This window comes from Macaca thibetana, chromosome 11, assembly GCF_024542745.1.
Source record: "Macaca thibetana thibetana isolate TM-01 chromosome 11, ASM2454274v1, whole genome shotgun sequence".
Lineage (NCBI taxonomy): Eukaryota > Metazoa > Chordata > Mammalia > Primates > Cercopithecidae > Macaca > Macaca thibetana.
The window spans coordinates 90,920,480-90,946,791 of record NC_065588.1 but is presented as its reverse complement, the minus strand read 5'-3'; the positions used below and the strand labels follow the sequence as shown (position 1 = coordinate 90,946,791).

The 26,312-nt window shown below is 44.2% G+C and overlaps 1 protein-coding gene and 1 pseudogene across 11 annotated transcripts in view; one reads left to right on the top strand and one right to left on the bottom strand.

Annotated features, from left to right (window-relative positions):
- The window catches only part of TMCC3 (transmembrane and coiled-coil domain family 3), a 308,376-nt gene that overhangs the window by 277,249 nt on the left and 4,815 nt on the right, over window positions 1-26,312 (top strand). For all 11 annotated transcript variants that reach the window (XM_050747181.1, XM_050747178.1, XM_050747185.1 and 8 more), the window contains 2 exons: window positions 17,809-18,725; window positions 20,847-20,982. In XM_050747181.1, coding sequence (XP_050603138.1) covers window positions 17,809-18,725; window positions 20,847-20,982 — 1,053 coding nt within the window. The remainder of the gene's footprint in view (window positions 1-17,808; window positions 18,726-20,846; window positions 20,983-26,312) is intronic.
- Window positions 8,957-9,414, bottom strand: LOC126930343 (U6 snRNA-associated Sm-like protein LSm3; annotated as a pseudogene).

Sequence of the window (26,312 nt, the reverse complement as noted above, 5' to 3'; positions counted from 1 at the left end):
ACAAAACAAAACAAAACAAAAACAGGTAACAGTTATAAAGAAGAGATGAAGGAGAGAGAACATCAGTAAAATAATTATGCTGTTTATACCTAAGGTCATGGAATTAAGTATATAACCCAGTCCCCAAACCCCCCATATAATATCTGTAAAAACAAGCTTCCAAGCATAATTCATATTCATTCATTCATTTTCTCTCTCTCCCCCCACTCCTCCTTTTTTTAGAGATGGGGTCTTGCTGTGTTACCCAGGCTGGCCTCCAACTCTTGGGCTCAAACGATCCTCCTGGCTCAGCTTCCTGCGTAGCTGGGGCCACAGGCACATGCCACTGTGCCTAGCCATGCCATAATACTCTCAAAAAGTAGGCTAAGGAGGCTTTTTAGAAGAAGTAGCAATTTATAATCATTAGATATGCCTTTCTAATACGATTTTCTCTTGTTTTGCTTAAAGACTTGGAGGTGGAAAATGTTAGACGTCTGTCTTGAGGGTCTTACTTCGGAGTCCTAGTTTTACTGAAAATAGCAACATAAAAGACACTTGACAATTATAAAAACATTAAGAGCTGGCTGTTGAGAATGTAAAGTTTAGTGATTTTACGTAAGGTACCTTTATACAAGTCAAATTAAATACTAGGTAAGACTGTAAAGCAGTATCTTAGGCTTTTGTATGGGGAGGGGGGCGGTATCTTTTAAATATTGTCTTTCCTGTTCAGGTTCATTGAAACTTGATTCTTACGGGACCTCCTGGTGTGAATTTGAGATCCTGTTCTCCACTCTCCACCCTCCTTTCTGCTGCAAGATACACAGACAAGCAGCAGTTTGTGTGCACACAAACACTCCATGCATGTGAGAGCAATGGGGACAATGATCGGCTTCTGTTGAAAGAGCTTAATGATGGTGACAGCAGCATCACTGTTCTTGGCTCTGGAGTTTTCTGAAGAACCGGCCTATCTGGGGTATGTTAGGTTTCATAAACCATGGCCAACACTTAACAGCATTTACTCTGTACAAGACCCCATCATGAATTCCTGTAATCCTCACAGTCACACTGTGAACTAGTAGATACTGCTGTCCTCATTTTACAGATGAGAAAATTAAGGCATAGAGAAAGTAACTTGCCCAAGATGAGGTAATTCACATGGCAGTGCTGAACCTAGGCAGTCTGGCTCTGAAATCTGTGCCTTGAACCACTGGCTTATGCTACCACACTGGAAGCACACCTTTATTTAGGATACATGGCTGTGGAATCAGAGCTTTCCCATGAGGTCTGAGCTGCCTGGTTGCTGCGAGTGTTGTGGGTGGGTCCTGGAAGTCTGTTGCTTGTGTTTTGGAAATATAGCCAACCCAAATATAGACTTAGGTTCTAAGAAGGGTCATGGTACCGTGTTTATCTTTAAAATCACAGCCCACTATTCTTTTTTCTTTTTTTTTTTTTTTTTTGTCGTTTCTTTTATCCCAGATCACAAAACAGTATGATCTTAGAGGAGGACTGTTCTCTGCCTGAAACACGAATCTTTGGAGCCTTTAAACGTCTGTGGCTGTGGGAGAAGAAAGCCTCCTCTTATTGATAGCAGAGCATTTAATGACTGTAGAACCTGCCGGAGCTTTAGCCAAAGAGGGAGTTTATGTATAAGCCGGCCTTGAGGATCTTTGGTAGTGGGTAAAACAGAAGTAACCCACATTTTTTATTATGCAAGATATCTTGGGATTTAAGCTCGTTTCTTTCCTATTTATGAATGTCAAATTGAGAACATCTCCAGTAATTGCCTTGTGGCACCAAGGAGTCTAAAGGAGTCTGTATTTGCTCTTCTGGTTTCTCTATCATACATATTTTTCACATTTGCAGTGTTTAATGGTAACACAATGGTTTGAGTAAACTAAGTAGATTTGAGGGGTTTTAGGGGTTATAGGTAACAGGTATATGTATGATAAATGGTTTGGCATACACAGAGCTCAAGAAAAGGTAGGATATTCCTGGAGCCAGGTGCACCTGCGCTGGAATCACACAGCTCTGCCACTTACTAGCTTTGAATCACTTTTCTGAGAAGATGGGAGTTTTAATTCTAATATCAGATTCTTGAAAGGAAAAATAAAATAAGGTGCCAAAACCATTTAGAAAATTATTTGATGCTGATGAGTCCTCAGTAACTGGTGGCTTCTCTTTTCTGATAAACTTGAATGATCCTGGCAAGATTCTGTCCTCTCTTGAGCCATTCTTCTTGAGGCCTGCTTGTGTCCTTTAAACAAGTCGTTGCCTTCTTGGACTTTGGAGGGTGAAAGGACTCCTTCGTTTCTGTGTTCCTGTTCTATCAAATTGTGATTTCCTAAGGGACAAGAAACTACATTTCAGAACCTTGCTGCTGCATTAGAGAAATTATTTTATTTTCATTATTTATTTATTTACTTTTTGAGACAGAGTCTCGCTCTGTCGTCCAGGCTGGAGTGCAGTGGCACGATCTTGGCTCACTGCAACCTCCACCTTCCAGGTTCAAGTGATTCTCCTGCCTCAGCCCCACTGAGTAGCTGAGATTATAGGCTTACACCACCACATCTGGCTAGTTTTTGTATTTTTAGTAGAGACGGGGTTTTGCCATGTTGGACCAGGCTGGTCTCAAACTCCTGACCTCAGGTGATCCACCCGCGTCCTCCCAGAGTGCTGGGATTACGGGCGTGATCTACTGCACCTGGCCTGAAAAATTAATTTAAGACTGCTTCCTTATGTCATCACAAATAGTGGATTGAGTCAGAACATATGGGTGTGTCCAAAGGAGGAGGCACCTGAGCTGTCTGCCACAGTTACAATGGTCCCCCCAGGGAAAAGGTCCCTTAGGGAGGAAAGGATCACACCTGCATATTCTGAACGTGGGAGATCTTAATTTTTTTTTTCTTTCTCTTTTTCTTTCTTAGAGACAGAGTCTGGCTTTGTCATCCAGGCTGGAGTGCAAGGGAGCAATCATAGTTCACTGCAGCCTGAAACTCCTGGGCTCAGTCAGTCCTCCTATCTCAGCCTCCTGAGTAGCTGGGACTACAGGCATGCCACCATGCCTGGCTTATTTTTTTATTTTTTATTTTTTAATAGGGACAGGGACTTACTATGTTGCCCAGGCTGGTCTCAAACTCCTGGGCTCAAGTGATTCTCCTGCCTCTGCCTCCCAAAGTGCTGGGATTATAAGCATGACCCACCATACCCGGCAATATTTATCATTTGGTAATTGATCACCTATATTCTGCTTGGAGCAGTGAAGAGCCATGAAACACATCAGTTTCCTGTTTGACCTCTCACATGTGTCACAAGCCATGAACCATTCACAGTCCGGTCTGTTTTGAAAGCAACCCAACACAACCTCAGCTGCAGATTCTTCTTGATCTCATTGCAAACAGCTGAGCAAATGTAAACAACTAGGGCAGCCACTTGTCCCTAAACAACTGGCTGCCCTAGTTGGCTGCTAGTCAACAACTGATTCACTTAATAAGAACTAAGGTCCTATTGAGGAAAGAGTGTGGAGCAGACACAGGTGGCCTAGTAGATGATAGATGATCCTTCTCTCCAAGGAGGCATCCAAATGTTGGAGAAACAAATGTGTTATTCAAACACATGTCATACCTAGAAAAATAAGCACTGTATGAGGAATCAGTGCAAACGGGGGGAAGCACAAAGGAAGCAGTCAATACTAGCTGGGCGTGGGGGTGGGAGAACCTTTGTGAGAGAGACATTGTTTGACTTGGTCCTTGAAAGGTGAGTTGGGAAGGAGACCATGCTAGGGTGAGGAACAAACACAGAAATAGCAAAGTGCATGCAGTGTTCAGGTGTGACTGGCTTGTCACACACATGGAATAAGATGGAGGTTAAAAACTATACTTTAGTACAAATCCTGGGTCTGTGTCTTCTTAGCTGTCACCATAACTTTTTGATGCCTCCCACTTTCAAATCTGCAAGGCAGAGCTAATAACATGGAGATATGAGGATTGAAGGAGGGTGTATATAAAGGTCCAGCCTTACTCTAGGGGCTGTACATAGATGTGCTTAAAACATCATGATGGATGGATCTGCTGGAAAAGGACTAGGATAGGACCCTGATCAAGAGAGCCTTAAATTCTTTGTTAAGTATTTCACACTTCAGGGAACATTAAAGATCTTTGGGAAAGAACAGGGTATAATCTGACTTATCTTTTGAAAAGGTGATTTTATTCAACTCAGGGAAATCAGAGTTTTTATGTTGATGGCCTCATTTGAAGGCCGAGCACAACTTCAAAGTAAGGCTTTTTTCCATGCCAGAAATAAATGCTGTACCAAAATATTGATTGAATGTACTTTTCATGGACATTTTTTTTTAATTTAAGTGGAATGCTATATTATTTTGATACAACTAAAGGCAGCTTTTTAGTTCTAATTGCCGTTTGGTGATAATACTGCTGGCTTATATTAGAAAAATAAAACTGTGCAAAATTAGCTTCAGCATTGCAAAGGGAAAGAAATGACTGTTGATCAGTTTTTCTTCTACTCTTGAAAAGCTACTTATTTCTAAGCCTTGTCTGATAGCTAGTAGTAGTCTGATCCATTTATAAGAAAATTCTATACTGCAAATCATCCAGTATATATGTTTTTCCCCCCAGTATTTGTTATACTACCAAAAATAAATGAAACTCTCACCCTCAGAGAATAATTTAATTATGAGGCTTGCATACGCTTTGGGAATGCACTTTGGGGCTCCAGTACCAAACACTTATTTCCTGGCTTAGTCTTACATAGCAGCTTGTCAAAGGACATGAGCCACTTTGTGACCATGATGTGGCTTTCTCTGGATGCCCTAGGAATGGGGATGGGGAAGCAGTGGTGCAGGTTCATGAGCTGGGTATGTTTGACCACATTCCCCCTATGAAACATAGGAGTGCTGGTGTAGTGTTCATCTCCGGGCAAGATGACATACCTAGCCTCTTAATAAGCAGGTTAAAGTATACCCACCTCTTTCCACTAAGATGATGATTATGATAAGACACATGGAAGATATAGTTAGAGTAATGCTAATATCCAAAAGTCAAAAAAGGAGGGGAAAACAAATAGGCCGATCACCAGATCTAACTGAGTGACTCTAAGTTTGATTCTGAATTTCCTAGCATCCAAGGCAAAAAGGGAAACAATTATTGTTATCTGATAGATAATACTGCACACCCTTGTTATATTCACTTATTTATCTAGGAAACTATACTTTAGGAGACAAATTACTTTCCCCGTTGTGCAGGGTGCCTATAGTGAACACAGCACGGTCTGAGAGAGCTCGTTCAGGCTGGAGATGCCAAAAGACTCTGCAAGACAGGCGCTGGATTTGTAACTCTTGTTTAGAAACTTACACTAAGTACAGGTCCCTTCCAAGAAGACCCACCGTGCGTGTTTTAGGGGTAAGTGAGGTGGTGAGTGAATGTGATGGGAAATGGAGAAGCCTGGGCCGCTGGGGCACGGCAGTAGGCAGACCCTCTGCTCCCAGGCGTGGCCTCTTTTCTCTGCTCTCTAAGGGCCTCCGAGACTCGTTTTTCCTGGGGGCGGTTCTCCTGGAGTAAACATGGTATTCCCACATCCCTTTCCTTGCTGGCTTCCCCTCTTCCTGGGAAGGTTCTACTGACAGACACTGCCAGAAACCTATGGGAATGAACAAGCATGGATGGGAAATTTTCCAGAACTGCCCCCAAAAGACCTTAAGTTTAGTGCCCAGCAGCTCTTGCTCATGCCTTTTCTCCTTCTCTTCTGAGTTAGGAACTAAAAGCTTCAGTGGACATTTGTTGTATGTTTAGTCCTAAAATTAGGCCTGGTTCTACCAGACACGGTGGCTCACGCCTGTAATCCCAACACTTTAGGAGGCTAAGGCGAGAGGATAGCTTGAGCCCAGGAGTTGAAGGTTGCAGTGAGCTAGTGATTGCATCATTGCACTCCAGCCTGGGTGACAGAGTGACAGACCTTCTCTCTCTCTCTCTCTCTGTATGTGTGTGTGTGTGTGTATTTAATTTAAAAGGCATGGTTCTTAGTTCCCAGGCCTGGAGAGGTAAGGGGCAGATATTAAATGCATACTTCCCTTTCCCAAACTTGCTCATTTTCAAGGTACACGGGGTCCCCAGAGACTCCCTGCTTCTCTTAGAAGTTGTCTTTTTTGGGTGTTGCCTCATATCCCTCCACAGTTTCCTCCCCAGGGATTGTGGCTGTCCTTGCCCTGCAATTGGTGCTCATGTAAGGTTGGTCTATTTTTATCACCATAGCTTTCCCTTCTACTTCTCAAAGGACATTCTTGCTGAATCTGGCCTTTCTCCCCCTTTAATTTAATTCTTACGTAGATTTAGTACGTAGAAATCTTTACCGGGTCAGACTAATTTTGTAAAGGGTTAGTTTGTATTTATTGGAAGTGTGATTTATAAACTATTTTGAAGAAAGATACATTTTTTAAGTGCATGTAACTCAAAGTAGATTACCACTGTTGCCTGGTAGAGGCTTAATGAGAAGATAATTATTTCTAATTACAGTATCAAGTGTTTGTGAGTGCTTGAGGATGCTTGAAGAATTTGTTTTTGAGAATCTTAAACACTGCCTAATCTCCTTTACACTCTTAATTTGCAGTGTCTGAAGAAAGGATTGGGTCATGAAAGATATGTGTATTCTAGCCTCTGTTCCAAATTATCCCTAATTTCAGAGTAACAAGATTTTACTTTACCTGCTCTCAGGAAATAGAATTCTTCTTCTTCTTCCTTTTTTTTTTTTTTTTGAGATGGAGCCTGTTGTCCAGGCTTGAATGCAGTGGCATAGTCTTGGCTCACTGCAACCTGTGCCTCCAGTGTCCAAGTGATTCTCCTGCCTCAGCCTCCCGAGTAGCTGGGATTACAGGCACCTGCCACCATGCCTGGCTCTTTTTTTTTTTTTTTCCTTTTTTCTTTTGAGACAGAGCCTTGCTTTATCACTCAGGCTGGAGTGTAGTGGTGCGATCTCTGCTCACTGCAACCTCCACCTCCCAGGTTCAAGCAATTCTCCTGCCTCAGGCTTTTGATTAGCTGGAATTAACAGGTGCCTGCCAACATGCCCGACTAATTTTTGTGTTTTTATTAGAGACGGGATTTCGCCATGTTGGCCAGGCTTGTCTCGAACTCCTGAACTCAGGTGATCCGCCCACCTGGGCCTCCCAAAGTATTGAGATTACAGGCGTGAGCCACCGTGCCTGGCCGAAGATAATTATTTCTAATTACGGTATCAAGTGTTTGTGAGTGCTTGAGGATGCTTGAAGATTTTGTTTTTGAGAATCTTAAAAACTGCCTAATCTCCTTTACACTATTAATTTGCAGTGTCTGGAGAAAGGATTGGGCCATCAAAGATATATGTATTCTAGCTCCTGTTCCGAATGATCCCTAATTCCAGGGTAATGAGATTTTACTTTACCTGCTCTCAGGAAATCGATTTTTTTTTTTTTAGCTGGAGCCTGTTGTCCAGGCTTGTATGCAGTGGTGCAATCTTGGCTCACTACAGCCTCTGCCTCCGGGGTCCAAGTGATTCTCCTGCCTTAGCCTCCCGAGTAGCTGGGATTACAGGCGCCTGCCACCATGCCCAGCTCTTTTTTTTTTTTTTTTTTTGCATTTTTAGTAGAGACAGGGTTTCACCATGTTGGCCAGGCTGGTCTCGAACTCCTGACCTCAAGTGATCCACCCGCCTCAGCCTCCCAAAGTACTTAGATTACAAGTGTGAGCCACTGCGCCTGGCCAGAAATAGAATTCTTGAGGCTACAGAATTTCTTTTGTCAGTGATGCCAAGAAAGGAAGAAGGGGGGATGGGAGGAATAAAACCTTTATGGCAAAACTACTGACTCAGTTCCCGTGCGGTACACGGTGCACTTATTTAAAGTCCAGAGTGTGCTATTGTCAGACTTGAACTATGAAAGGAAATGTTCCTTGTCTAAACAAATTAGAACAAACACTGTACTAAGACACTCTCCTAATAAAATGTCCTTCTGGATACCATATGAAGATCCTTAAGATTTTTTCTCTCCAGCACACCATGAGGAAAGTGCAGCTTTCTTCTAGCAAATGTAGGTATTGAATATTCTGTGTAGGTGTCCCATGAAGGTATTAATATGTTTCTGGTAACAGATGACAAGGAGCCTTATCCAGCCTCTGGAGTTATTTTTTCAGTATAGGTTAGCTCTGTTAGCAAGGATGCAGGGATCCGGTGGTTCAGTTAGCTTCCCTGGGTTCCCTGTTCACTGACTCTGACTAGACATTTTGCAAGTGCATGTCAAATGTGACCCCAGGATAGCAAGAGGGAGATGGACTAGTGGTGTCATACGTATATATTTAGAGACAGGGTCTCCCTGTGTTGCCCAGGCTGCCAGGCTGGAGTGCAGTGGCGCGATTCGTGCTCACTGCAGCGTCCGTCTCCCAGGCTCCTGACACTCCTGCCTCAACCTCCCAAGTAGTCAGGATTACAAGTGCACGCCACCATGCCTGGCTCATTTTGGGTTTGTTTGTTTCTTTTGGTAGAGACAGGGTTTCATCTTGTTGTCCAGGCTGGTTTCGAACTCCTGGGCTCAAGCAATATCCCCTCCCAAAATGCTGAGATGACAGGTGTGAGCCACCGCACCCAGCCACTGTATCTTATGTATTTCTTTTTTCTTCTTCTTCTTACGAGGAAACACCAATTTTAATTTAAAGAAAAAAAAATCAGAAATTGTGAGAATAATAGAGCAAGACAAGTCCTGAAAAAGAGCTCTGCGTCTTGATGGTCATTATTTATTGGAAGAGCTTTAGAAAAATTACAATGCCATTTAGCTTAAGAAGTTGTGAATTATCTGCAAATCAATTCATTTCAGGAGTGGGAGAATCCCCAGAATTATTTCTTAATATCAGAATGTATGCAGGTTTCTCTTTTGAATGTCTTATACATTTAGAAAGGATACTGTACAAAGTCTCCTATTTTCCATACAGGACAAATGGTTTCAGCCAACTGTCAGTGGAGGGGCAACCAGCACAACCATCTCCCTGCACAAACAGCATTGGAATATTCTGCTTCCTTGATATATGTATCTCTTCATATGTTTCTTCATCAGTTTCTATAGTAGTCACAGTTTCTTCCTCCTCTTCCAAGATCATATTTAAATGTTGATCATAAGCATGTGATCTGCCTTGAAGCTCTCAGTCATTTCTCATTTGCACATAAACTCGCTCATCTAGGCTGAGCCCGATAACCTCCACGGGCTCCTCTCCAGCGCTGGTAGTTTGTTGCTGGTCCGCGTCGTCTGACGTGTTTCAAACCCTGCGCCCTCTCCCGCCTCTCACGAGAACACGCGAGCACCTCCAGTCTCTGGAAGCGTGAGGACACAACCCTTCTAGTTTGTGATAGAAAAGCTCCTGTTCTTTTGGGAGAACACACAAAGGTACCCCACTGTGGGGCCATGCTGAGCAGTACCTGCGTCTCCCAGCTGTATCAGCCAGTATAGAGAAGGGCGCCCTCCCTTGCCTCCAGGCAGATCAGGGTTTTTCTGCTGTTTGCCTTTTCCCACGTGGGCAGGTATGAACCCCTCACTCCTTAGGCCCTTAGGGACAGGGGTTCTTTCTTCAGAGGTCCTTTTTCTTTTATTTTTATCTTCTGCTTTTATCTCATTCTCTCTCTCAGTGATTGTAAGTGTGTAGGTGTTATTCCAATACAAGCAGCAAGCTTTTTTTTTTACCTTCATAAAGTTATTTGGACCAAATCACTGTTTATGTTTTAGAATATGGACCCAAGTGGATCACTTGAAGCCAGGAGTTCAGGACCAGCCTGGCCAACATGGTGAAAGCCTGTCTCTTCTAAAAACAAAAAAAAATTAGCTGGGCATGGTGGCACTAACCTGTAATCTCAGCTTCTCGAGAGGCTGAGACAGGGGAATTGCTTGAACATGGGAGGTTGCTGTGACCCAAGATCGCGACACTGCACTCCAGCCTGGGTGGCAGAGAGAGACTCTGTCTCAAAAAAAAAAAAAAAAGAGTGGATTTTATAGACCATATCAAACCTGATTGGTGTGGCTCCAGGAAGCCACACCAGTGCTGTGGACACAAAGTTACATCCATGATTATTTCAAGTTCAGCCTGAGGGAGAATTTTCTGACAGAGTAGTCTAAACCAAGCCCAGATTATCCATACAATGGGTGACCATGTTAAGGGCATTGCAGAGGTTCTCACAGGATCTGGGGCTGAGCTGGTACAAATCTTGCTAAGTCTTGCATATTTCATAAGCCTGAGTTGAGCCCCACCTAAGCTATTTATTATTCATGGACTTCAAGAAACATACCCTTTACAAGACTTGGGTTTTTCATAAAAGCCTTGGTGTGAAGAATATATGAATGCATTAAAAAATCTTTAGTGCAGTGCCTGACTCACAATAAAAGTATTCAGTCATTGTTAGGCAGGTAGGCACTGGAGACAGACAGCCTGAATTTCCAGCCTGGCTCTGCCGGTTACTGGCTGTGTGCCCCCAGGCAATTTACTTAACTTCTCTGTGACTAGTTTATAAAACAGTAATAATAGTAGAACCTACCTCAGAGAGTTTTTAACAATTAAGAAAGGTACTAAACGTGTCACTAACATGATATTTTACCTCCTGGTCTTGTAATAGGATTATACTTCCCTGTCCCCTAGAAGTTAGGTAGGGTCAGTGTAATGAGTGGAGGAAGTGTCTCTTTTAGAGAATGTCCAGATGATAGAGGCCCCACTGTAACCTGGGTCTCCCCACTGACTCACAGCCAACTTTTTAGCATTTGCACGGAATAAGCCTTTTCTTTTATAGCCACTGAGGTTTTGACTTTAATACGATGGCAAAGCCTAGCACATCCTGGGTGGCATATCATAGGAGCAGCCTAGACCAGGGGTTTCCAATCTTGTAGCATCCCTGAGCTACACTGGAATAAGACTGTCTTGGGCAACACATAAAATACACTAACACTGACAATAGCTGATGAGCTTAAAAAAACAAAAGTATCACACTGGCTAAGTGTGGTCGCTAACACCTGCAATCCCAGCAGTTTGGGAGGCCAATGCGGGCAGATCACCTGAGGTCAGGAGTTCGAGACCAGCCTGGCCAACATTGTGAAACTCCATCTCTACTAAAAATACAAAAATTAGCTGGGTGTGGTGGCATGTGCCTTAGTTCCAGCTACTCGGGAGGCTGAGGCAGGAGAATCACTTGAACCCAGGAGGCGGAGGTTGCAGTGAGCTGAGATTCTGCCACTGCACTCCAACCTCGGTGACGGGGTGAGACTGTCTCAAAAAACAAACAAACAAAAAGTCTCATACTGATTTTAAAAAGTTTACGAATTTGTGTTGGGCTGCATTCAAAGCCATGCTGGGTCATGGGTTGGACAAGGTTTGCCTAGACTCTAGACCTGAAATGGAGTTCAGCTAAAATGATTAATAGTTAAAAATGTCAGTGATACTGACTTACATACCAAGGCCACGAAGACTTGTAAAAGCCTTCAAGTATTGAACATGTAGGTCCTTGTGGACCTGTGCATAAATCTTCACTCACATGTACTTGGGAATACCTGTTGCCTTGGAAATGCCAGCCCATTTGAAGGATCTGACCCTTTTCTTATAATGCCTGAGGCTCAAACAGCCTGTCTTTAAGCAAAGGTTCATTGTATTCAGCCTTGAGACTAAGCAGGCAGTTGTCATCTGTCACATTGTTCTGATAACTCTGCATCCCTACACATTCTGGCTACTCTGTGGCTTCTAGAACCTCAGAGGACTCACTCCTGCCACAGTCCCTGTAATTCCGGGGTCCACAGGAGGCCCCCATTCTAGTTCTGTTTGATGGAGGGTTGAGTGGCATGCCTCTGTGTTGGTACCCTTCCCTTTTGGTTCATCTCCCTCTGGAGCTTTAGCGGGTTAATACAGAGTGTGTTGGGAGATAGCCTTCCGTGAATCCTGCACGGTGTGTCCAAGCCATGCTGGTGATGACCGAGTTGCTGTGCCTGCGTCCAGTGAGTAAGGTGATCTAGCTTGGTGTGTTGTACTGGAGGCCGGGTTCATTGCAGAGGTGGCGCAGGGTTAGATTTTGACGTCTGTCCGGGACTCAGGCTTTTCCTCAGCCTTTGTTCCAGAGCATTGGGGTGACAGTGGAAATGTCGCCGCTGCCGGAAAGAAAACACAATTAGGAATGGCGTTTCAGTAGGCGGTTCTGCCTTTCATCTAAAGTAATAACAGCCAAGTATTCTGGAAGAATTGAAAGAGTCTAGTAGTCATTCTTAAAAGCAAAATCTTTTCTGCCAAAACAGTAATACGTTTTATTTTTTAAAAACTTGAAAGTACAAAAGAATGCCGCCCCATAACCCCACAGTGCAAAGGTCAGCACTGTTAACACTTCGGAGTTTGTTTCCCTTTCAGTTTTTACATACATTTTTAAATGAAATTGAATTTAGGTACATTTTAGAATGGAATTGAAATGATAACAGTAATAAACATTTGTTGAAACCATTCAGTGTGCCAGGAGGTCACACTTGAAGAGGTGAACAGTTTACATACATTTTCTCATTTATTCCTCACAACTCTTTGAAGAGTCATTATCTCCATTTTCAGAAGAGAAACTGAGGCACAGAGAGGCTAAGTCATTTTTCCAAAGTCACACAGCTCTTAAGAGTGGTGCCAAGATGGAAACCAAAGCAGTCTGCTTCCAGAGCCCTTGGTCTTCTTATGATACAGTAATGTCTCACAGTAATGATAGCTTGGATTACATTTGATGGAGTTGTGCAGTGTTAGTTCTGAATTGTCTGGTTCTGTCTCCTTGTTCTATAGATTCAGAAATGGAAGCCCATAGAGGTGACTCAATTTACCCAAGAAAACATACTTAGTAAATGTCAGCACCCAAACAGGAACACAGTGTCCTGATCCACACAGTGTACATTGAGTCTAGATAATCAGAAACCTTTGTCCTCCCTATGTCCTAACCCTGAAACCAAGCTGCACTGTGTAGTGTATTATATAGGGTCAGTGCCAAGTCTGGATTAAACGAAGGGTGGAGGACTCTGACAGCTTTCTTCTAGCACTCACACGTAATTTCAGTTTGTGTTCAGGGAATTTACAGGCATCTAACAACAATGGGTACAGCTGTCTCTCAATTATCCCATGCGGTGCTAGGGTTATAAAAGGGCAAAAGGAGTAGCCTGTAATAGTTCCAACTTTATACCCTCATCAAACATTTTTAACTGAGATTTGCTGACAAGCAGTAAGATTGATTGATTTGGGGCTTTAAATGCTGTTGCTTTCTCCAACCTGGATTCTTGAGAACATGCCAAGCATTGTTAAATCGTAAAGTAAGTCAAAAGTCATTTGGCCATTTGTGCATATCCTGTGCGTACAAGGCTGTCCTGTAACGAGAGGTCTGTGAGAGCATGAGGCTTTGCTTGAGACTCAGAGTTGGATGACCAGCCCTGGTGCAGTTGAGAATTAAAGGAGTAAGAACAGGTGTTGACTTACTGCTCGGTTTGGTAAGGTAAAGGATGAAAACCTTTCTACCTCTAGATGTTGTTGTGGACCTCTCAATAGAGAATGCCAACCAGATTTTAAATAACTTAGTCTCGTCTTATCTGTGAGCTCCAGGAGGGCGAAGATAAGTTCTTATGAAACTCACAAACAGTGCTGAGTGAAAAATGATAAGAATACATGTATACAACAGGCAAAACTAATATATGCTGTTTGAAGTGAGGATCATGGTTGCCCCTGGAGGTGGAGGTGATGTCGTTGTGATTGAAGGAGGACACAAGGGAGGCTTCTGTTTTATTTCTTTTCTTTTTTTTTGAGACGGAGTCTCGCTGTGTCACCGAGGCTGGAGTGCAGTGGGGTAATCTCGGCTCACTGCAAGCTCCGCCTCCCGGGTTCACACCATTCTCCTGCCTCAGCCTCCCAGGTAGCTGGGACTACAGGCGCCCACCACCTCGTCTGGCTAATTTTTTGTATTTTTAGTAGAGACGGGGTTTCACTGTGTTAGCCAGAATGGTCTCGATCTCCTGAACTTGTGATCCACCTTCCTTGGCCTCCCGAAGTACTGGGATTACAGGCGTGAGCCACCGCGCCCCGCCTGTTCTATTTCTTTAACTGGCTGCTGGTCACACATTGTGTTCAGTTTGCAAAAATTCATCGAGTACTTATTTCACTTTGTACTTATTTAATGTGCTCTTTTTCTGAGTATAAATTGTGCTTCAATTAAAGTTTAAAAGACCTTATTTGTATTTGTGTATCTTGTTGCACATTGATACTCGGAAAAAAATCTCTGTTTAGTTGAATCGGTTTCAAATGGTGCCGGATTTATTATCCAGGTATTGGGAAACTGTCTTCACCTGGAATTGTCAGGCCTATGCCAGCACAACCTCTGAGGTTATTTTTTGGCTCAATGGAAATGTGTCTTAAATGATTCCAGGGTAGACTCCTTGCAATAAAGAATGATGGCACTTTGGTTCAGTAGACAACCATTTACTGACAGCCTCCTACGAGAGTACTAGAACTTCAAGTTGGCTACAGCTATGACATCATGCCTCCCCAAAGGAACTTGCAGTCTACAGGGGGTTAAAGTGCATGGGTGGTGATCAAAGGAGGAGTCAGGAAGTGCCACAAGACAAGCACAGAGCAACAGGCATGTCACAGAATGGAGAGGGGGCGTTCCACCAGAACTAGGAAAAGCTTCATGGCAGAAGGGGCATTTGAAATGGGTTTGTTTGTTTGTTTGTTTGTTTAAGACGCTGTCTCACTCTGTCACCCAGGCTGGAGTGCAATGGCGCCATCTTGGCTCACTGCAACCTCCACCTCCTGAGTTCAACCGATTCTCCTGCCTCAGCCTCCCGGGTAGCTGGGACTACAGGCGTGCGCCACCACGCCTGGCTAATTTTTTTGTATTTTTAGTAGAGACAGGGTTTCATCATATTAGCCAGAATGGTCTCGATCTCCTGACCTCATGATCCGCCCGCCTCAGCCTCCCAAAGTGCTGGAATTACAGGTGTGAGCCACCGTGCCTGGCCCTTGAAATGGGTTTTAAAGGATATGTAGGATTTCGATAAACATAACTAAATGGGTGGCAGGCATTGTGAATATCATGCATGTGAGAAAATCCATAGAAAATTCATATACATTCTGGGAATGTAGGTTGTATAATTCACTTAAGATATTCTTAAGATAGGCCTGAAAGGTGGGCATAAGGCCCTTCCTAATGCCTGCTAAATGGAATCATATGCCAGGTTATATTATTTCATTTAGTAGCCATTAGAAAGCCAAAGGAAGTTTCTAAGACATAGAGTAGCATGATCAGATATAATATCTCCAGTAAAATCAAATTTCTAGCCTCAGTGATTGTACAGTTACCATTAATTACCTATCTGCCCAAAATAAACATTTTCTAAGTTTCGTGCATTCTCTGTTGCTATAATTTGAACCTGTTCCTGTTTGGGTCCACTAATGAGCCACAGGTACATAGATTCCTTGAGCTTCCTGTGGTCGACCCTCTAGGATTTAAAGAGTATTGTATACCTTCTTTATTCCCTATCCCCATCCTTCCCTCTTGACCAAGTGAAGTCACAACTTTTTTATCCTTTTTTCATATATCCTGTTTTCCAGTCTTGTAGCGATTGGGCATTTGCTTCCTTCCAGCTTTTCCTATATGGTGCTTCTCTGCCAGATAAAGCAACCAGTGTCTGTAATTAATGACAACATTGTGCATTGGAAAAGAGAGGCTAAGAGCTAATGCTAACGAATGTTTGTAAGTTGTGGAGGAAGCCTGACCCGCCCATCTGGGATGGTGTCCCACTGTGCTGCTGTGCTCCCTCCTCTGGAATAGAGCACTGGGCAGGATTTATTATGTGGTGAAGTGTTAATACCCGTTGCTGGATATGGTCCATATTCGAGTCTGGGTCACTCAGTGCATTAGTCTGTTCTCACATTTCTATAAAGAAATACCCGAGTCCTGATACTTTATAAGAAAAGAGGTTTAATTGGCTCACGGTTCTGCAGGCTGTACAGGAAGCATGGCTTCATCTGCTCCTGGGGATGCTGCAGGGAGCTTTTACTCATGGTGGAAGGCAGAGCAGGAGCAGGCACTTCCCACGGCGAAAGCAGGAGGATGCGGGCAAGAGAGGGGAGGTGCTACACACTTTTAAACAACCAGATCTCACGAGGATTCACTACCATGAGAACAGCAGCAGAGGGATGATGCTAAACCATTCATGAGAAATCCGTCCCCATGATTCAATCACCTCCCACCAGGCCCCACCTCCAACACTGGGGACTGGAACAGTTGAACATGAGATTTGGATAGGGACACAGATCCAAATCGTATCACTGAGTGTGAGATTCATTAATTTTTTACTAATTTTTTGCTATCAGCCCACTAATTCCTTAAAATAAGGTAACATACTGAATATTGTCTTGCTTCTCATTTGATTTCTATTAAGACTGTATATCAGGTCATTATTCTAATCAAAGGGATATTGACAAATGAGATGCTTCAGTTTGGATCTTAAGAATTGTTTGTAGGTTGTGTTTGAACTCTACAAAGAGCTGTTTTTCATCCTCCGGGGATATCAACAATGGAGTGACCTGACATGGAAAGAGGATTACAGTTAGGATGACTTGGATTCAAATCCTGGCCTTACCCCTCGGTTTCTACATGTTTATGAATCTAGCATCTTCTTTGTCTGGCATGGTAATGAAGCGAGACAAGCCATGAGAGACATCCATGGACCTGGCATATGGTCTGCTTCTGCCTTTTCCTTTTAGAGCACAAACTTGCCACCCGCTTCACTGGGAAACTCAACGCTGCCTTGCAGTTCTTTTCCCTAAATGGCCCTTGAGTGAGAAAGCTGTTTTATGTGGTCTGAGTTTTATCATTATTTAATTATTATTATTATTTTGAGACAGTCTCACTCTCTTGCCCAGTCTAGATAGAGTACACTGGTGTGATATCGGCTCACTGCAACCTCCACCTTCCAGGTTCAAGTGATTTTCCTGCCTCAGCCTCCCGAGTAGCTAGGCTCACAGGTGCCTGCCACCACGCCCGACTAATTTTGTATTTTTAGTAGAGATGGAGTTTCACTATGTGAGCCAGGCTGGTCTCAAACTCCTGACCTCAGGTGATCCACCTGTCTGGGCCTCCCAAAGTGCTGGGATTACAAGTGTGAGCCACTTCAGCCAGCACCCTGCCCCTTTTTTTTTTTCTTTTTAATATCACTGTGGTGTGGTTTGGGGTTGTTTCCATATAGAAATACTGTTGTATTACCCAGTTATTAAAGTTAATCTTATACCGTATTATTCTATCATATCTATTTAATGATTCCATTAAGAAAATAATATTCTAGTTTGGTGGATGTACCTGCTCGTATATTTTTTCCTATTTTTCCCCATCTTTTTTTTTTTTAAAAGATTCTGCTTCTATTAAGTGAGTGAGTTCTGAGTTAGATGTGTTGCCCATAGTGGTGTAGTTCCCAGTGAATGGGGCGTGGCAGGCATCCCAGTTACCTGGGCACTTTGGGAAACCAGGACTGACTGGTGACCTCATTCTATTTTGCATTTTCTACCCTGGGAGCCAGGTTACTGTCTCATCACACAAAAAAGTGGATACCCTGGGAGATCCAAATCTCACAGCTACTTAGTGTAGATGGATGCAGGAAGGAGCCAGGCCGCCCCTATGTTCAACAGCACGGTTGCTTTATCCTGTGACACTTGTAGTTCGAAAATCTGGGACTTAATGTAGGTATCTTGTATGTGCACAGATTCTATCACAGTAATTATCTGTTTGACTTCAGATTTTCATGTGCTGCTTTCCTGTCTCTTTCAGGTAGAACGTCATGACATGAATACCTTAAGCCTGCCCCTGAACATACGCCGAGGGGGGTCAGACACCAACCTCAACTTTGATGTACCAGATGGCGTCCTGGACTTCCACAAGGTCAAACTCACTGCAGACAGCCTGAAGCAAAAAATTCTAAAGGTAACAGAGCAGATAAAAATTGAGCAAACATCGCGCGATGGGAACGTTGCGGAGTATCTGAAACTAGTGAACAGCGCGGACAAGCAGCAGGCGGGACGTATCAAGCAAGTCTTTGAGAAGAAGAATCAGAAATCAGCTCACTCCATCGCCCAGCTGCAGAAGAAGTTAGAGCAGTATCATCGAAAGCTCAGAGAGATCGAGCAGAATGGAGCCTCCAGGAGCTCCAAGGACATTTCCAAAGACCACCTGAAGGATATACATCGCTCTTTGAAAGATGCCCACGTGAAATCTCGAACTGCTCCCCATTGCATGGAGAGCAGCAAATCGGGCATGCCAGGGGTCTCGCTCACTCCACCTGTGTTTGTTTTCAATAAATCCAGAGAGTTTGCCAACCTGATCCGGAATAAGTTTGGCAGCGCCGACAACATTGCTCACTTGAAAAATTCCTTAGAGGAGTTTAGGCCAGAGGCGAGTGCCAGGGCCTATGGGGGCAGCGCTACCATCGTGAACAAACCCAAGTATGGCAGTGATGATGAATGTTCGAGTGGCACGTCAGGCTCGGCCGACAGTAACGGAAACCAGTCGTTCGGGGCTGGTGGAGCCAGCACGCTGGACAGCCAGGGGAAGCTCGCCGTGATCCTGGAGGAACTGAGGGAGATCAAGGATACCCAAGCTCAACTGGCTGAGGACATCGAGGCGCTGAAGGTGCAGTTTAAGAGAGAATATGGTTTTATTTCCCAGACCCTGCAAGAGGAAAGATACAGGTATTTCAAAGTATTCCACTGGCATGTTTTTTAACTTTTAATTTTAGTGGGTACGTGATAGGTGTAGCATTCTTTTTAGAAGGATGAGTTACTACAGAGAGATTATCTGCTTGAAATGAGAATACCTTATGGTTGTATTTTCAACAAATATGGATATGGATTAAAAGGCATTTAGCAATCAGTACATCCCTAATGTATTGATACATCCCTGTTCCGAAAATCTGAAATCCAGAATGTTCCAAAATCTGAAACTTTTGGCATGTCAATACAACGCCACAACTGGAAAATTCCACAAATAAAAACACAAACTTGAGGCACAAAATTATTTAAAATACGGTACACTTTTACCTTCAGGCTGTGTGTTCATGGTGCATAGGAAACAAATGAATAGTGTCTTTAGACTTGGGTCCCATTTTTGAGGTATCTGCTTATGTATATGCACATATTCCAAAATCTGATAAAAATCAAAATCTGAAACACTTCTGGTCCCAAGCATTTCAGATAAGGGATACCCAACAATTCCATCCTTCATGATTCTAAGTTTTATAATTTGTGGCCTTTAGCTGACAATTTAGAGAAGGATTTATGTGTGGGTCCCTTAAATTATCAGATATAGGCAATGACTCACATGCATCTTAAGATTCTGATTCAGTAGACTTCCGTTATAGTGTCATTACACTAATTCAGAGTTCTGTATTTGATTTCCCTCTATAACAACTATCAAGTAAAAAACACTTATGCGTTACCCAACAAAGTGAATTTTATTTAGTACATCGATCTTGAAGTCCTTATGTAATGTTTTGTTGTTGTTGTTGAGGGGCAGAGGGGTTTGAGATGGAGTTTTCACTCTTTTTCCCAGGCTGGAGTGCAGTAGTGCAGTCTTGGCTCACTGCAACCTCTGCCTTCCGGTTTCAAGCAATTCTCCTGCCTGGGTCTCCCAAGTGGCTGGGATTACAGGTGCCTGCCACCACACCCAGCTAATTTGTATATATTTAGTAGAGATGGGGTTTCACCATGTTGGCCAGACTGGTCACCAACTCCTGACCTCAGGTGATCCACTCACCTTGGCCTCACAAAGTGTTAGGATTACAGGCGTGAGCCACTGCACCCGGCTGAGGTTTCAAATATGAGAAAAATCATCTTCAGTGAAAGGGGCAGGGCACAGGAATGAGAATCTTTGTACTTCTGTTCCTTTAGATTTGGACCTTTTTTTTTTTTTTTTTTGAAACGGAGTCTTGCTCTGTCACCCAGGCTGGAGTGCAGTGGTGCAATCTTGGCTCACTGCAAGCTCCGCCTCCTGGGTTTACGGCATTCTCCTGCCTCAGCCTCCTGAGTAGCTGGGACTACAGTAGCCCACACCATGCCCGGCTAAGTTTTTTGTATTTTTAGTAGAGACGGGGTTTCACCATGTTAGCCAGGATGGTCTTGATCTCCTGACCTCGTGATCCGCCCACCTCGGCCTCCCAAAGTGCTGGGATTACAGGCTTGAGTCACCGCGTCCGGCCTAGATTTGGACATTTTGAAACACCGTGTGGTGAGCCATCTATAATTTGTAATAAGCTTAATTTTGTATTGTCACTTAGGTTCCAAGAGCTGAAATCCATAATCAGTGCGTGTTTGCGTGCTGGGAAATAGTAGAGTTGACTCCAGAGTAGAAGGTGATACTAAAAGCATGGTGCTTTCCCTGTGGGTTCTCTGGCCATGAACCACAACAACAGTGTCAGAGCAGAAGAGGGAGAAGGCACCACAGACACTAGAGGTCGTGGCCCTCCATTAGCAGGATCCCACAGAGCCCTATCTCCTGCCTGACCCTGGCGAATGCATCAGCTGATGAGCTCTATCTTGAGGTCACTGCAGCTAGCTAAGGTGCTAGTCTGACCCGTGTGCACCGTCAGTGGCAAGGACGGAGAGTCAAGACCCCAGAGACTGGATCTTTCCAGAGCTGGGACTCAGTGTTATGCAAAAGCTCATTTCCCACAGCTTAGCCTTACTCTTTTAGAAAAACAGCCCATCAGGGGATGAGAGCGAGCCAAAAGGTACTGGCACAGGAAAATGGAAAGGACATCGTCTCGCAGTGTGCTGTGAAATGTCACACTCGGAATCGGCTCCTCTCTTTTAAAGGTATGAGCGACTGGAGGACCAGCTACATGACCTGACGGACCTGCATCAGCATGAGACGGCCAACCTGAAGCAGGAGCTGGCCAGCATTGAGGAGAAGGTGGCCTACCAGGCCTACGAGCGCTCACGGGACATCCAGGTACCCTTCTCTTTGTGATTAGACACAGGCCTGGGCTCTTCCCTGGCCTTAATTCATTTACCAATCTAAATGTTTATGCCGAAGTCCTAGAGGGTTTCTGGCACCTGGGACAAAATGTTTTCTCTGCACAAACATTTTGTCTGCACCACGTTAACCCCACTAGTTCATGTTGTAGACATTAGTAAGTAAAAACACAATATTCTTTTTTTTATTTTTCTTTTTCTTTTTTGAGGTGAGTCTCGCTCTGTTGCCCAGGCTGGAGTGCAGTGGGCGGTCTCGGCTCATTGCAACCTCTGCCTCCTGGGTTCAAGCGATTCTCCTGCCTCAGCCTCCTGAGTAGCTGGGACTATAGGCACACGCCACCACGCCTGGCTAATTTTTTTGTATTTTTAGTAGAGACGAGGTTTCACCATGTTGACCAGGCTGGTCTCAAACTCCTGACCGCAAGTGATCCACCCACCTCAGCCTCCCAAAGTGCTGGGATTACAGGTGTGAGCCACCGTGCCTGGCTAAGAGACCATATTCTTTACACTTTCTGTCTAAATCAATTAACAAGTATTTATTATCCACCCCAAGCCCATCATCACCAAAACTGTAAAATGTAAAAGTAGGAGACAAAGTCTGGCTTCAAGAAGCTCACTGCCTAGGTGGAGAGTGTGGGATAGCGCAGCTGCCAAAGAACTCAAGACAGCACACACATGGTCCAAGTTCCATGACACGGACTCTGTGAGCCACAGACATTTAGCCATATGGTGCCCAGCAAGCTGTGGACTGTGGGAGCAATCAGTCATTTAGTGGCAAAACATTTCCACGTTCAGTCCGACGTCTACCGTATCAGTTGTGTGGCCCTGAGTAAGACTTGAGCCTATTCAGTCATCTGTAAAATAATAGCATTCACATGGCCGGGTGCGGTGGCTCACACCTGTAATCACAGCACTTTGGGAAGCCAAGGCGGGTGGGTCACGAGGTCAGGAGATCGAGACCATCCTGGCTAACACGGTGAAACCCCATCTCTACTAAAAATACAAAAATTTAGCCGGGCGTGGTGGCACGCGCCTGTAGTCCTAGCTACTCGGGAGGCTGAGGCAGGAGAATCGCTTGAATCCAGGAGGCAGAGGTTGCAATGAGCTGAGATTGCACCACAGCACTCCAGCCTGGATGACAGAGCGAGAGTCTGTCTCAAAAAAATAAATAAATAAAATAATAATAATAACATTGGTATTTGTAAGAAATTAAAGCACTTCAGTGCATACTGTGTGCTCAATACTAGCAAGGCACTTCAAAGGTTTCTGTTTTTCCCATTTACTTCTCAGCAACCCTTTAAGGTAGTTTCTGTTATTATCCCCACTTCTCAGATATGGAGACCGAGGCACAGCGAGGTTAAGTGGCTTAAACAAGGTCTTGCAAATCATCCTTAAGGAAGGAATGTAATTGAATGTCCTGGAGAAGGCGGGACTGGAAGGTAGGGTAGGATCTGGGTGGATGGAAGGAAAGGATAATGGGATCAATATAAACAAAGTTGTGCTCCAGTATTACCTAATGTGATCCTAGCACGTAGTGAAACAACCCCAGGTTCCTTGATTGCCTTAAAAAAAAAATTGCCCAGGGCTGGTGGCTCACACCTATAATCCTGGCACTTTGGTAGGTTGAGGCAGGAGGATCACTTGAGGCCAGGAGTTCGAGACCAGCCTGGGCAACATAGTGAGACCCCCTCAATCTCTAAAAACAACTTTTTAAAATTAGCTGGGTGTGGCAGCGTGTACCTGTAGTCCCAGCTACTCAGGAGTCCAAGGTGGGAGGATGGCTTGAGTCCAGGAGTTCAAGGTTATAGTGATTGTGCCAAAGCACTCCAGCCTAGGGGGTGACAGAGTAAGGCCCTGTGTCTCTTAAAAAAGTACTCTTCAAGCAACGCCCAGCTTCGTTTTTATGGATTTTCTCTGTGGACAGTAGTCATTTTCTCCAGCTCTAGGAAGGCTGAAGGCTGTGAGTCCAAGCCCCACTTTACAAGGGAGAAAATTAAACATAAAGATAGCGCTTTCTCCCACAGTGTGTGAGCTGGAGTTTCACCTGGCCACATTTCATTCCACTTTGCTGAGGGCTGAGCCTGTGCTAATCCCAGATGCCTACTTGGACAATTCTGGGAACCAACACATTGGAGCTGATGGGAAATTCTGCCCCCAGAGACCACATCTCAAAAGACACTTGGGAGGTTTCTGGCTCTGTTCTAGATTAGGCGAGTTCGCTTCACCACTGGCTAATTCAAGAAACTTGAACCATTTAAATGTTAAATGTTGCCAAGTGGGCGGGGTGCAGTGGCTCATGCCTGTAATCGCAGCACTTTGGGAGGCTGAGGTAGAAGGATCGTTTGAAGCCAGGAGTTCAAGACCATCCTGGCCAACATAATTAGAAAAAAAAAATTTTTTAATTATTATAGCTGGACAGGGTGGCGTGCCTATAACCTTAGCTACTTGAGAGGCTGAAGAGGGAGGAGTTTGTGGTTACAGTGAGCTATGATCGCACCACTGCTCTCCAGTCTGGGCGACAGAGCAAAGCCTTGTCTCCAAAGAATAAATAAAAATGTTGCCAAGTGAACAGTACAATTGCTTCACGAAGTCGTTCTATTTTAGAGCATGTTTCGAGTGTCACTGGGTGGTATATGAATGCATGGTTTTCTTATTTAGGGGACAGTTTGGGTTAATATTGTTCTTCTGTGTTTTAACAAACATATTTTAGTGGTGAAGGACAACAGATAAAGTGGGGAGGGACCACATAAAGGGAACTTAAAAATCCAGAGAGGTTCATTTTGACATTTTCTGGTTTCATCTCTCACTCAAAAGTGCAAAGAGGACATCTGTGTGAATGACTGGAGTGTCTTCCCTGTCATGATGGCTAGAATCCTAGCCCTCCTCACCTATGCTGTGTGACGCTGGATGAGTTAGTGCTCTGTGCCTCAGTTTCCTCCTCAATAAAATGGAAGTATTAATGAGCTCTACCTCAAAAGGTTGTCAAGAAGATTAAATGGGATAATCATGTAAGGTCTTGAAATCTTTGCCTGGCACATAGTAAACAGTCAAAAAAAAAAATACTGGCCATTCCTTACATCTGGGAGTAGCCACATTCCTCAGGGCTTCTAGCAGTTGAGCCTTTTGACTTCATCTTTATTTCTTATTTGTTTTGTTCTTACAGACAGGGTTGCACAAAGGGAATGGGCTACCAGAGACAGAGAGGCTGTTGCCTGCAGGGATGCAAGGGTTTTGTCGTTTTAAACAACTGAGTGGTTTTTTAAACCCTGAATTCCCTATTAAAAACGTTTCAAGATAATCCCTTTTTCTGGTGATCATCCACAATAAGTTAATGACTGGACCCAAGGAAGTACCAAAAATTGTGGGGCTGAATACTCGGGCTGCTGTGACTGAAATTCCTTGCAATTCACTGCTTAATTTTCTTGGATTTTTCTTTTCGTTAAAAAAATTTGACAGCAGTTGTAAGACAGTCCTGAGATCGGTCTACTTGTACATGTAATTCATCTTATAATCAAAGATTCATGGATTTTCCTAAAAGGTTGGTCCTTTGTCTTGTTCCATCCCCTTTTCTGTGCTACGCCTAAAATGGAGGAAACCTTGGACCCAAGTGGTTGAAAAGAACGCGTGATTTCTGGTACATGCCTGTTACTGTTGAAAGCCAGCACTTTCTAGAATGTGAAGATCTGAAGAAGTTTTATCCTTTTCGTTGGTAGCCTAGTATAATAGAAGTTACTATAGTAACAGAGAACCTGTTCTTTGGCCCATAGAGTTATTCAGCAGAAGAAAAGCAAATCAATCTTGGAGCCATTATGCTTGTTTAAAACCTGAAAAGATGACTATATTTTAATTGAGCAAACACAGATTGGCACATGAGTTAGAACAGAGAGGGGCATATTGTACTACCTCTAGTTAGATCCTTTTCACCCAGCAGGCTTGGAGGTTTCTCTCTCAAGCCTCACTTTTTTCTTTTCTTTTTTTTTTTTTTTAAAAAACCGTCTCTCTCTGTCGCCCAGGCTGGAGTGTAGTGGCACAATCTTGGCTCACTGCAACCTCTGCCTCCTGGGTTGAAGCGATTCTCCTGCCTCAACCTCCTGAGTGGCTGGGATTACAGGTGCGTGCCACCATGCCCAGCTAATTTTTATATTTTCTTAGTAAAGATGGGATTTCACCATATTGGCCAGGCTGGTCTTGAACTCCTGACCTCAAGTGATCCACCCACCTCGGCCTCCCAAAGCGCTGGGATTACAGGCATGCCCCACTGTACCTGTCAAGCCTCACATTTTCTTACTGGCACCTAGCTGTCTCTTTCATATTCAGCCAGTGTGTGGCACGTGCTGCATGCCTGGCTCTGGCTCTGTGCTGAAGAGGACAGCAAATGCGAGACGCACTAGTTCCTGTCCTCAGGCAGCATATGTCTCATGGTTGGGGAGGAGAGCTGAAGGGAGACTTGACCTCATCTCATGGATCAGGAAAGGCTTCCCCAAGGGTGGGGCAATCAAGGCAAGACCTAAAAAATGAGTGGGAGATCCACGGGTGAAGAAGGGACGGAGTGGGGGATGCACACATCTCAGGCAGAGTGTACTGAATGTGCGGAAGCCCTGAGGTGAGTCTATGCTCCTTTTCAGAACTTAGAATAAAGCTGGGTGTGGTGGCTCGCACTTGTAATTCCAGTCATTCAGGAGGCTGAGGCAGGAGACCAGAGGGTGAGGTTGAAATGAGCTCTGACTGTGCCATTGCACCCTAGCCTGGGCAACAGAGTGAGACCCTGTCTCTTCAAAGAAAAAAAGAACTTGGAAAAGGCCAGAGCACTATGACAGGGCAAGGGGCTGGCATGAAGTCATTGAGGGAGGAGAGGGAGCTGAACCTGGGCCTTGCAAGGCCTCAGAAGGCCATATTAAAGATTGGAAAGGTTTTATGAAAAGGAGTGATATCAAATATGTATCCTTAAAAGACCACTTGGGCGGCTCTGTGGAAAATGGATTCGTGAGGGTGGGGAACGAAAGGATATATAGGGAAATTCGTGTAAGGTTATTGCAGGCAAGAGATCCCAGTGACTTAGATTGGGGTGCTGACCAGGTGGAGAGAACCGGACCAGTTGAGCTAGAAACTGGATGTTGCCTCTGTGGCTGGGTGGCGGGTTGGATGAGAAGGGTGTCAGGATATGCACATTAGGCTTCTGGTATGAGGAACTAGATGGATCATGGTGCTCTGCTCTGAGAAGGACACTGGAAGGGAACAGGGTTGACTGCAGGTGTTGGGTAGCTGCAATACATGAAGTCACATTTGCACGTGTTGCATTTGAGGTGC